This window comes from Oncorhynchus tshawytscha, linkage group LG20 (assembly GCF_018296145.1).
Source record: "Oncorhynchus tshawytscha isolate Ot180627B linkage group LG20, Otsh_v2.0, whole genome shotgun sequence".
Lineage (NCBI taxonomy): Eukaryota > Metazoa > Chordata > Actinopteri > Salmoniformes > Salmonidae > Oncorhynchus > Oncorhynchus tshawytscha.
The window spans coordinates 5,247,901-5,260,257 of record NC_056448.1 but is presented as its reverse complement, the minus strand read 5'-3'; the positions used below and the strand labels follow the sequence as shown (position 1 = coordinate 5,260,257).

Below are 12,357 nucleotides of genomic sequence, written 5' to 3'. Positions count from 1 at the left end.
GAAAAACAATATAACATTCCTTGGCTTTAATGCTGATTGTTAAGGTTCTGACTCGATAGGCTATCCGGCAAGAACAAGGCAGATGTGTCTATATCCAGAGATTTATTAGCTCTTGGTCACCACCACACAGTTGCACACATCACATAAATAATCTTTGTGGTTTATTGCGGATGCAAGCATAACACTTCTACACTGAATAAAAAATATAAACGCAACATGTAAAGTGTTGGTCCCATGTTTCATGAGCTGAAATAAAATATCCCAGAAATGTTCCATACACACAAAAAAACGTATTTCTCTCAAATGTTGTGCACAAAATTGTTTACGGACCTGTTAGTGAGCATTTCTTCTTTACCAATATAATCCATTCAATTGACAGTTGTGGCATTTCAAGAAGATGATTAAACAGCATGATCATTACACAGGTGCACCTTGTGCTGGGGATAATAAAAGGCCACTCTAAAATGTGCAGTTTTGTCACACAACGCCACGTCTCAAGTTTCGAGGGAGCATGCAATTGGCATGCTGACTGCAGGAATGTCCATCAGAGCTGTTGCCAGATAAATTCATGTTCATTCATGTTAACTACCAATGTAGTTCTTGATAATTTGGCAATACTTCCAACCGGCCTCACAACCGCATAATATATGTATGGCGTCTTGTATTACTGATGCCAACGTTGTGAACAGAGTGCCCCATGGTGGCAGTGGGGTTATGGTATGGGCAGGCATACTCTATGGACAATGAACACAATTGCATTTTATTGATGGCAATTTGAATGCACAGAGATACTGTGATTAGATCCTGAAGCCCATTGTGAGGCCCATTTTTTTTAAAGGTATCTGAGACCAACAGATGCATATCTGTATTCCCAGTCATGTGAAATCCATAGATTAGGGCAGGAGTGGCAACTTTGGTTTTAAAAGTGTGGGGGGACATATTTTTTATAAACACTCCAAACAGCCTACCCAACCACTTGGAGGCATCCACATGGTCCTAAAGCATACCGTTGCCTCGTTTTGTATCACATTCCAATTACAAAACGGAGGGGACAAAAATACAATTTCAGAATGTGTGTGTGTGGGGGGGGAGACATGTCCCCAGTGAAAGTTGCACCCCTGGATTAAGGTTTAATTTATTTATTTAAATTGACTGATTTCGTTATATGAACTGTAACTCAGTAAAATCTTTGATATTGTTGCGTTTTATATTTGATTTGACTGAAAATTTGGTCGGCAGTCAAATTTGCGCCTTCATCGCCGACAACGATAGCCGCTAGGCGGATTAGATTATCCTGAGCTGCGATGACCGGTCTATGGCCAATGACGTAAACGGGAAAAGCGGTGAGAGAAGAGCCGCTTTCTCAAATCGAACAGTAATCTGCGCCGCTTGGTCAGGTTGTCAACAAGGTGCATCGTCCAGAAACAAACCATATCTCTTTTCCTTAAAACATGTTTGAGTATTTCAAACTAGATTTCATTGGGAAGGCAGATAATGTGGTTTAATCAAAAGCAATCACTTTTGCACGTGGAAACACATAACACTACTCATTACTCCACGTGCTTAATGATGTCACTTTTGTCTTGAACCGACTTCACCGTTGGTTTTGAACGGGGAAATTGGTTCGTGCCTGGGAAGCAGCCCGGTTCCAAAACAAATGCAATCATCTTTCGTTTGGGCCAGATTAAACGAGTCCCGCATTCTGACCTGGAGTGGGAGGGGTCAGAGTCCAAATATGTATTCGGGCACGCTGATTGGTGGAAATCAGGAGGCTGTAAGTGACTGACAATTGAGAAGGGAAGATATCACTGGGACTGTGTGCACAGGTATGGCCTTTATTTACAAGTATTCTCCCCATAACCAATATACCCAATAGGTATTGAATTGATAAGACCAGAGAACTTATCATGATAATTGACTGGGAACTGATGCACCTTCGATTTTATGTATACCATCGTCTACTTCCTTGTAGTGAAAGAAGTTTCCCCCTGTCGTCATCCATCAGGTGTTCACCGAAGCGACGCTTGAAGGTGTACCAGTGGCAACGATGCAGAGTGGCACCAATATTAGGAGAATAAAAGCCTGCTTGCAAAACAATGTTTCCGAAAGGAATTATGACCCTGAGGATCAATGCGGAACCAACGGATGCAGTGTCGTGAAAAAGAAACCCAAAGTGAGCTTTTACATGCTACACGAAGGCGTCGGAGTCGCACTGGTGACTGTATTTATTCTGGTGCTGTGGGGACTTGTTCATTTCTCATTACAGCAACTTGTCTTTGGAAAAGCTACTGGCGAGTTCAATGCTGTCAGGGCAAGGTAAATCTTGATATGTTTGCTGATATGTATTCTCGAATCTCAACAGGTTGCATTATATAACTTATTTCACGATATCAATTCCAGGTTACCTTTAAAGTCCCCGTTGCGCAAACTAACCTTTCCTCTAGTTGTTTACCTTAGCGAGTCCCACCTAGCTACCAACAGTACAATCCACCGGTAGTTGTTGTCCTGCAAATTAACCCACATTCTTTTGCTAAACGTTTCTGAAACGGAACTAAATAGGGAGGGACCTACCTAAATGTGTCCAATAGAAACTCTCGTTTTCGTTGGAAAACGAAACTGTTTCGACTAATTACACCCCAGGTGTCACTAGGGTGTTGCTAAGGTCGGTTGAAAATTGGAGGAGTAAATGGAAAACAATGCTTCTCCGTTGTTTCTTGACAGTTTGAACCTGTCAGTAGTGAAGGCGATATCAGCCGACAGAGAGACCAATGTTCCTGTACATAGGCTAAACTGAATCAAATCAAATGTATTTATAAAGCCGTTTTTGCATGAGCAGATGCCACAAATGGTTTATGCAGATGTCACAAATTGCTTATGCAGGTGTCACAAATGGTTTATGCAGGTGTCACAAATTGCTTATGCAGGTGTCACAAATTGCTTATGCAGAACCTAGCCTAAACCCCAAAGAGCAAGCAATGAAGATATGGACGCATGGTGGCTAGGAAAAACTCCCTAGAAAGGCAGGAACCTAGGAAGAAACTAGAGAGGAATCAGGCTCAGAGGGGTAGCCAGTCCTCTTCTGGCTGTGCCAGGGGGAGATAAGAGTACATGGCCATTAAAGCCAGATCATTATTCAAGATGTTCATGGATTTATTAAAAATAATATAAATAGATAGAGAGGTCCAGAAAACAGATGGTCCAGGACAAGGCTGCATGTCCGGTGAACAGGTGAGGGTTCCATAACCACAGGCAAAACAGCAGAAACTTGATCAGCAACACGACTAGGTGGACTGGGGACAGGAACAGCCAGGAGTCGTCAGGTTAGGTAGTCCTGAGGCGTGGTCCTAGGGCTCAGGTCCTCCGGAAGGGGAGAGAACGAAATGTGAGAATTAGAGGGAGCATACTTAAGATTACACAGGACACCAGATAAGACAGGAGAATGACATCAGATAGGACAGACTGACCCCTAGCCCTCTGGTACATAGACTGTTGCAGCATAGACACTTGAAGGCTTGCAGCTTAGCACATTATCTAACATACTTATTTTCATTCCCATTATAAACAGTTGATTGATGTCTGCTGTTCAGTTAATCAAAGAGCAGCTGCTTATTTGATGAAATCCTGCTTCATGACGCTATTACATAGAGAGACAAAAGTAGACACATACACTTGATGAATGTTCACGTGACACATATAGGCTGTATTGACTATATAGTCTGAGGGCAACCCTGAGGCTAACATACAGGAAAGGACTCTATTAGCCAAACTATATTAGTGACTCTTTAGTGGAGGAAAGGAAGTTATGAGGTGGGAGTCTACATACATTAGCCTTATGAAGGTGTCAAATAATGTGACGGCTACTTAATCTGAGGACAAACCTGTCAGACAAAGGAAAAGGAATCTGAAGTTATTTGGATAGTACAGTTTGCTTAGCCACACCCATATAGCCCTTTTGGGACTTCCAAATCAAAGTGTATTGGTCATGTACACAGATTAGCAGATGTTATAGTGGGTGAAGTGAAATGTTTATACAGCGACTGCCCAGCACTGGGCGCGAACTCGTGGTGCTCGGGGGCGAAGCGCGCTACGGCAGTTCCGTGTCCTGAGTGGAGAAAGGAAAGGGGTAGCCTGGTTCCAGATCTGTTTGTGCTGTCTTACCAACTCATGGTGATAAAGCATGACAAATGACCATAGGAGTTGTCAAGACAGCGCAAACAAATCTGGGACCAGGATAGGTAGTGGTTGGAAGTGGGGGTCTACATCCCTGACATCAAGTGTCAACTTGACGTCTGTTTCAGAAGTTTGGACATCAAAGTAGACCTCAGTAGAGTACAGAACAGTGAAGTTTTGTACAGTACATTATAGTGTACTCAACTCTGGTGTGCTCTACTCTACTGAACTCTATTCTACTGTACAGGACTGTACTGTCCTAAACTATACTCTTACTTTCCTTTACTGTACTGTGTTGAACTATAGTTTACTGATCTTTACTGTACTCTTCTGAACTATACTCTACTTTTCTTTGCTGATTTGTACTGTCCAAACTTGTGAAACATAAACGTCTTTGATTGATTCAGATTTGTGAACAAATCATGGACGTCAATGTTTGGGCCAAATAAACGCTGGTCCAGACGTCTGTGGACGTTGAAAGCAAGGCTTTACCATACAATCTTTTTTATGGACCTTAAAATCAAGGCCAGGGCAGACTTACCTAATTGTAACTACAGTGGTTCCTCCTTTAAAAGTTGCGAGTTTATGCCGCGGGATTTATAGGTAATGTGTGTGGTTCTGTACACCGCTTCATTGCTCCAGACCAGCGCAAGGGGGAGGAGTTAGAGCACTCATTATGCTTTTGGGTCCCAAATGGGCTACGGTGTCACTAACTGACAATGAATGGGCAATATAAACCAAATGATAAACTGATAACTGTGCACGACTTCAACATTTAATTTCAATGAACTGAATGATGAGGATGAAGAAGGTGATTGAATTTAGAACAATAGTGTAAGAATAGCTATTCCTCTGTCCTGCACACACACCTGGGAAAAAAATACACTTTTTGTTTTGTTACTTGGTCAGAAGAAGCTGTAACTGGACTGTAGCATATTACTTACTAAAACTGTTGTTACACTAAGGTTGTTATTCTAAGAGAAACGAAAATGACCTGGACGCCACTTATTAGTCTCTAAAAGGAAAAATGTTCCCACCGTCTGTTTCGGATGCCATTTTACTTTCCTAATGCACCCTTATTTACAAAGCGATTTATTTATTATATATTCTCACAGAGTAGATTTGCCCAAACGAAAAATGCCCCTTATGAATTCGGAAGGCAAAAGTGATACTTAAATCCAAAAATGAGTTTACCGAAAAATGACATGAAAAGCGCAAATTTGTAAATCCCAAACTCTAAAAGTAATTGGAAAGGTAGATACAAATGATTTGTGACATTGTGGTTACAGTAAAGAATGTAAACAAGATGCTGTGTTTTTATTTACAGTAGTGATGGACAGCTGGAGGCAATTTCAACGAATTACTATGGGAATAAATATCACTGAATGACATGTGATCGACTGTTTCATCACGGTTTCGCGCTGCTCTGAGACCGGCATGGGGACTGGTTTTGATTAATACATCAAAGAGATACAAAACAAGAGAACACACATGGTTAATGTTATGGAATTTAAAATATATATATATTAGATGAATAATGTAATAAACAAGCATAGAGCAGGTTTGGAACCCTCGATCTTCTAGCCCGAAGTCCAGCGTGCTATCGACTGTGCACCAAAAGCATGCTTGCTTGCTACTCAACGTTTTATAGGAACGCGCTCACTGGCCAAGCACCCGTACTTTGTGGATGCAAGGTCCGGTCACTTCTGACACCAATGTAATGATACAAGCAGGGAGCAAGTTTCTAGTCCTCAACTTTCTATCCCGAAGTCCAGGGCGCTATCGACTGTGCCCGAATATATTCATTGGGGTTGGGGCCGATTGTGGCTAAAAACACTTTATATAATTGGAATCTTTAACAAGTGGAAAGGGGTTAAATTGATTTATTATTAACCCGGCATTATTATTATTATATAAAAGCCCCATAGATATTCTGTGTTTTGACAACTGGAGGCATTTTGTTTTTCAGCAGGCTGTGAATTCTGCATTATGTTTAGGTTTTTATTGAACAGACTGTAAACATTCACAGTGCAGGGTGTAAAAAGTATGTGAACCCTTGGATTTAAAAGCTGGTTGACCCTCCTTTGGCAGCAATAACCTCAACCAAACGTTTTCTGTAGTTGCGGATCAGACCTACACAACGGTCAGGAGGAATTTTGGACAATTCCTCGTTACAAAACTTTATCAGTTCAGCAATATTCATGGGATGTCTGGTGTGAACTGCTCTTTTGAGGTCATGCCACAGCATCTCAATCGGGTTGAGGTCAGGACTCTGACTGGGCCACTCCAGAAGGCATATTTTCTTCTGTTGAAGCCATTGTTGATTTACTTGTTTTTTGTCGTTGTCCTGTTGTACTCAACTTCTGTTGGGCTTCAATTGGCGGACAGATAGCCTTACATTCTCCTGCAAAATGTCTTGGTAAACTTGGGAATACATTTTTCTGTCGACAATAGCAACCTTTCCAGGCCCTGAGCAAATCATACCCAAACCATGATGCTCTCTCCACCATACTTTACAGTGGGGATGAGGTTTTGATGTTGGTGTTCTGTGCCTTTTTTTTCTCCACACATAGTGGTGTGTGTTCCTTCCAAACAACTCAACTGTCCATATTTTGCCAGTAGCGCTGTTGAACATCCAGGTCCTCTTTTACGAACCTCAGACATGCAGCAATGTTTTTTTTGGACAGCAATGGCTTCTTCCGTTGTGTCCTCCCATGAACACCTGTCACGTTCTGACCTTAGTTCCTTTATTATGTCTTTGTGTTAGTTTGGTCAGGGCGTGAGTTGGGGTGGGTCATCTATGTTCGTTTTTCTATGTAGTATTTATGTGTTTGGCCTGGTATGGTTCTCAATCAGAGACAGGTGTCGTTCGTTGTCTCTGATTGAGAATCATACTTAGGTAGCCTGTTTTCCCCATTTTAGCTGTGGGTGATTGTTTTCTGTCTCTTCACCAGACAGATCTGTTTAGTTTTCATTCGTTCTCCTTGTTATTTTGTGTTCAGTGTTAATAAATATCAACATTTACACGTACCACGCTGCATATTGGTCCGATCCTTCCCTCTTCAGAGGAAGACGAATCTCGTTACAACACCATTCTTGTTTGGTGTTTTACGTTTTGTAGAATCGTCCCCAGAAATGTATGTAAGTCTTTAGCTGACATTCTAAGATTCTTCTTAACCTCATTGAGCATTCTGCACTATGCTCTTGCAGTCATCTTTGGAGGACGGCCACTCCTGGGGAGAGTAGCAACAGTCCACAATTTGTCTTACCGTGGACTGATGAACATCAAAGCTTTTAGAGATACTTTTGTAACCATTTCAAGATGCTTGGGACTCGGCTTACTAGACCGTCTTCCTTTTTATCTGTAGCAATTTTGAGCAAATTGCTCAAGGGCCACGGTTGATTCGTCTGTGAAGATGCCGTCATTGAATGTCTCGCCAGCTTTGATCCATGCCTGGGCCTGCAGGACGCAAAGTTCTTTGTTTGTCAGACGAATCATTGGGTCAAAACTACAGAACAGTACAAAACAAGCAAACACACGGTTAATGTTCAGAGAATAAAAAAACATAACATTTCTTACTGAGCCTTTCCATAAATCCACGCAAGTTTCTTCAACTGTCTTCTAACTGTGATTAGAGCGATGTTGATTTTGTGCAATGATGCCAGCCGATTACAGATGGCCTTTGCCGATCGCTCATAATCTTCATTCATCAGTGAGTCGACGGCTTGAATAATCTCATTGGAAATGGAATACAATGTAAAAATGTGCAGCATACAGTAAAGACCAGCAGTCGATTTATTTAAGCATTATTTTTGAGCATTATTAGGCCTACTTTACAGTATTGTTGCCTACTGTGCCTGTTTATTTTCCTGGGCTTTCGAGTTTAATGTCTAATCGGTCTAATGTCCATTGCTCGTGTTTCTTGGCCCAAGCAAGTCTCTTCTTCTTATTGGTGTCCTTTAGTAGAGGTTTCTTTGCAGCAATCCAACAATGAAGGCCTGATTCACGCAGCCTCGTCTGAACAGTTGATGTTGAGATGTGTCTCTTACTTGAACTCTGTGAAACATTTATTTGGGCAGCATTTTCTAAGGCTTGTAACTCAAATTAACTTATCCTCTGCAGCAGAGGTAACTCTGGGTCTTGCAGAGGTACATGCTCAATTGGTGACATGTCAGGCCATGGAAGAACTGGGAATATTCAGCTTCCAGGAATTGTGTACAGACCCTTGTGACATGGGGCTGTGCATTATCATGCTGCATGCTGAAACATGAGGTGATGGTGGCAGATGAATGGCACAACAATGGGCCTCAGGATCTCGTCACAGTCTCTGTGCATTCAAATTGCCATCGATAAAATGAAATTATAAGCCTGCAGCTTATGCCTGCCCACACCATAACCCCACTGCCACCATGGGGCACTCTGTTAACAACGTTGACATCAGCAAACCATTTGCCCACACAATGCCATGCCGTCTGCCCGGTACAGTTGAAACTGGGATTAATTTGTGAAGAGCACACTTCTCCATGGTACCATTGGCCATCAAGTCGGGTTCGATGCCGAAAAATCCGGATGTGGAGGCCCTGGCCTGGCGTGGTTAAAGGTTTTCTGCGGTTATGAGGTCGTTTGGACGTACTACCAAATTCTCTAAAACGATATTGGAGGTGGCTTATGGTAGAGAAATTAACATTAAATGATCTGGCAACTGCTCTGGTGGACATTCCTGCAGTCAGCATGCCAATTCCACGGTTCATCAACTTGTGACATCTGTTGTGTGTTGTGACAAAACTGCAAATTTTAGAGTGGCCTTTTATTGTCCCCAGCGCAAGGTGCACCTGTTTAATCAGTCCATCCACCTGACAGGTGTGGCATATCAAGACGTTATCTTGGCAAAGGAAAAATGCTCACTAACAGGGATGCAAACTAATTTGTGCACCAAATTTGAAAGAAATAAGCTTTTTGTGATATGGATAATTTCTCTGATATTTTATTTCAGCTCATGAAACATAGGACCAACACGTTGCGTTTATGAGTTGGCAGGGGACTTAAACATTATTGTGTTTTGATATTTTTCTAATACCTTTTTAACACGTTTATGATAATGATTTTATTGACCCCCTTTCCATTTGTTTGAAAAGAAATCAAAGCCTTTGCCTAGCTTTCATTTTACACCCAATTTGACATGCTCCTATGTACTTCACATGTTGGTGCTCATGGGTCCTTGTACATGGATATGGCCATACCTCAGCATATTTGCTGACTCCCTGTATGCCTTGTCTGGTACCAGGAAGCACCTGGAGCGCATCACCAGCGTCGGTCCCCGTCCCGTGGGCAGCCGAGAGAACGAGGTCCTAACGGTAAACTTCCTGCTGGAGCAGATAGAGCACATCAAGACCATTAGCGCCTCAGGACCCAACTCTGTCACTGTGGACGTACAGAGACCCACAGGCTCCTACAAGTTCCTGGGAGGGATCACATCCTACTGTAAGGTCAGCAACATTGCTGTCCGTCTGGAGCCCAAGGCTGGGGCTCAGCACCTCATGCTGGCCAATTGCCACTTTGATACTGTGGCCAACAGTCCAGGTACAGTACAATACAACATATGTCCTTTTTCGTTATGTTACTCACAACTCTACTACCTACCTACCTACCTACCTACAGTGGGGCAAAAAAGTATTTAGTCAGCCACCAATTGTGCAAGTTCTCCCACTTAAAAAGATGAGAGGCCTGTAATTTTCATCATAGGTACACTTTAACTATGACAGACAAAATGAGAAAAAAAAATCCAGAAAATCACATTGTAGGATTTTTAATGAATTTATTTGCAAATTATGGTGGAAAATAAGTATTTGGTCAATAACAAAGGTTTATCTCAATACTTTGTTATATACCCTTTGTTGGCAATGACAGAGGTCCAACATTTTTCTGTAAGTCTTCACAAGGTTTTCACACACTGTTGCTGGTATTTTGGCCCATTCCTCCATGCAGATCTCCTCTAGAGCAGTGATGTTTTGGGGCTGTTGCTGGGCAACATGGACTTTCAACTCCCTCCAAAGAGTTTCTATGGGGTTGAGATCTGGAGACTGGCTAGGCCACTCCAGGGCCTTGAAATGCTTCTTACGAAGCCACTCCTTCGTTGCCCGGGCGGTGTGTTTGGGATCATTGTCATGCTGAAAGACCCAGCCACGTTTCATCTTCAATGACCTTGCTGATGGAAGGAGGTTTTCACTCAAAATCTCACGATACATGAACCCATTCATTCTTTCCTTTACACGGATCAGTCGTCCTGGTCCCAGAAAAACAGCCCCAAAGCATGATGTTACCACCCCCATGCTTCACAGTAGGTATGGTGTTCTTTGGATGCAACTCAGCATTCTTTGTCCTCCAAACACGACGAGTTGAGTTTTGACCAAAAAGTTCTATTTTAGTTTCATCTGACCATATGACATTCTCCCAATCTTCTTCTGGATCATGCAAATGCTCTCTAGCAAAATTCAGACGGGCCTGGACATGTACTGGCTTAAGCAGGGGGACACGTCTGGCACTGCAGGATTTGAGTCCCTGGCGGCGTAGTGTGTTACTGATGGTAGGCTTTGTTACTTTGGTCCCAGCTCTCTGCAGGTCATTCACTAGGTCCCCCATGTGGTTCTGGGATTTTTGCTCACCGTTCTTGTGATCATTTTGACCCCACGGGGTGAGATCTTGCGTGGAGCCCCAGATCGAGGGAGATTATCAGTGGTCTTGTATGTCTTCCATTTCCTAATAATTGCTCCCACAGTTGATTTATTCAAACCAAGCTGCTTACCTATTGCAGATTCAGTCTTTCCAGCCTGGTGCAGGTCTACAATTTTGTTTCTGGTGTCCTTTGACAGCTCTTTGGTCTTGGCCATAGTGGAGTTTGGAGTGTGACTGTTTGAGGTTGTGGACAGGTGTCTTTAATACTGATAACAAGTTCAAACAGGTGCCATTAATACAGGCAAGGAGTGGAGGACAGAGGAGCCTCTTAAAGAAGAAGTTTCACAGGTCTGTGAGAGCCAGAAATCTTGCTTGTTTGTAGGTGACCAAATACTTATTTTCCACCATCATTTGCAAATAAATTCATTAAAAATCCTACAATGTGATTTTCTGGATTTTTTTTCTCATTTTGTCTGTCATAGTTGAAGTGTACCTATGATGAAAATTACAGGCCTCTCATCTTTTTAAGTGGGAGAACTTGCACAATTGGTGACTGACTAAATACTTTTTTGCCCCACTGTACCTATCCATCTATCCATCTATAGTTGAAGTTGTAAGTTTACATACACCTTAGCCAAATACATTTAAACTCAGTTTTTCACAATTCCTGACATTTAATCCTTGTAAAAAGTCTGTGTCTTAGGTCAGTTAGGAACACCACTTTATTTTAAGAATGTGAAATGTAAGAATAATAGAGAGAGAATAATTTATTTCAGCTTTTATTTCTTTCATCATATTCCCAGTGGGTCAGAAGTTTACATACACACAATTAGTATTTGGTAGCATTGCCTTTAAATTGTTTAACTTGGGCCAAATGTTTCATGTAGCATTCCACAAGCTTCCCACAATAAGGTGGGTGAATTTTGGCCCATTCCTCCGGACAGAGCTGGTGTAACTGAGTCAGGTTTGTAGGCCTCCTTGCCCGCACACGCTTTTTCAGTTTTGCCCACAGATTTTCTATAGGATTGAGGTCGGGGTTTTGTGATGGCCGCTCCAATACCTTGACTTTGTTGTCCTTAAGCCATTTTGACACAACTTTGTAAGTATGCTTGGGTTTCATTGTCCATTTGGAAGACCCATTTGTGACCAAGATTTATCTTCCTGACTGATGTCTTGAGATGTTGCTTCAAAATATCCACATAATTTTCTTACCCCATGATGCCATCTATTTTGTGACGTGCACCAGACCCTCCTGCAGCAAAGCACCCCCGCAACATGATGCTGCCACCCCCGTTCTTCACGGTTGGGATGGTGTTGTTCGGCTTGCAAGCCTCCCCCCTTTTCCTCCACACATAATGATGGTCATTATGGCCAAACAGTTCTATGGCCTTGATGTGCTCTATCTGCTGACTTGACAGCTTAGATCAGATGATCTTGATGTAGGCCCTACTTGTACTTCTCGTCAGCATACAAATCTGCATGTTTTTTGTCACTGCTCCAGACACTGACACATA

General features: G+C 42.3%; 1 protein-coding gene across 2 annotated transcripts in view; it reads left to right on the top strand.

The window, feature by feature from the left end:
• The first annotated feature begins 1,733 nt into the window (after positions 1-1,733).
• The window catches only part of LOC112219599 (endoplasmic reticulum metallopeptidase 1), a 45,762-nt gene continuing 35,138 nt past the window's right edge, over positions 1,734-12,357 (top strand). The window contains exons 1-3 of one of the 2 annotated variants that reach the window (XM_024380964.2): positions 1,734-1,826; positions 1,973-2,316; positions 9,456-9,751. In XM_024380964.2, the coding sequence (XP_024236732.1) occupies positions 2,048-2,316; positions 9,456-9,751 (565 nt within the window). In that variant the 5' untranslated portion in view covers positions 1,734-1,826; positions 1,973-2,047. The remainder of the gene's footprint in view (positions 1,827-1,972; positions 2,317-9,455; positions 9,752-12,357) is intronic. The other variant, XM_024380965.2, reaches the window with a different exon arrangement.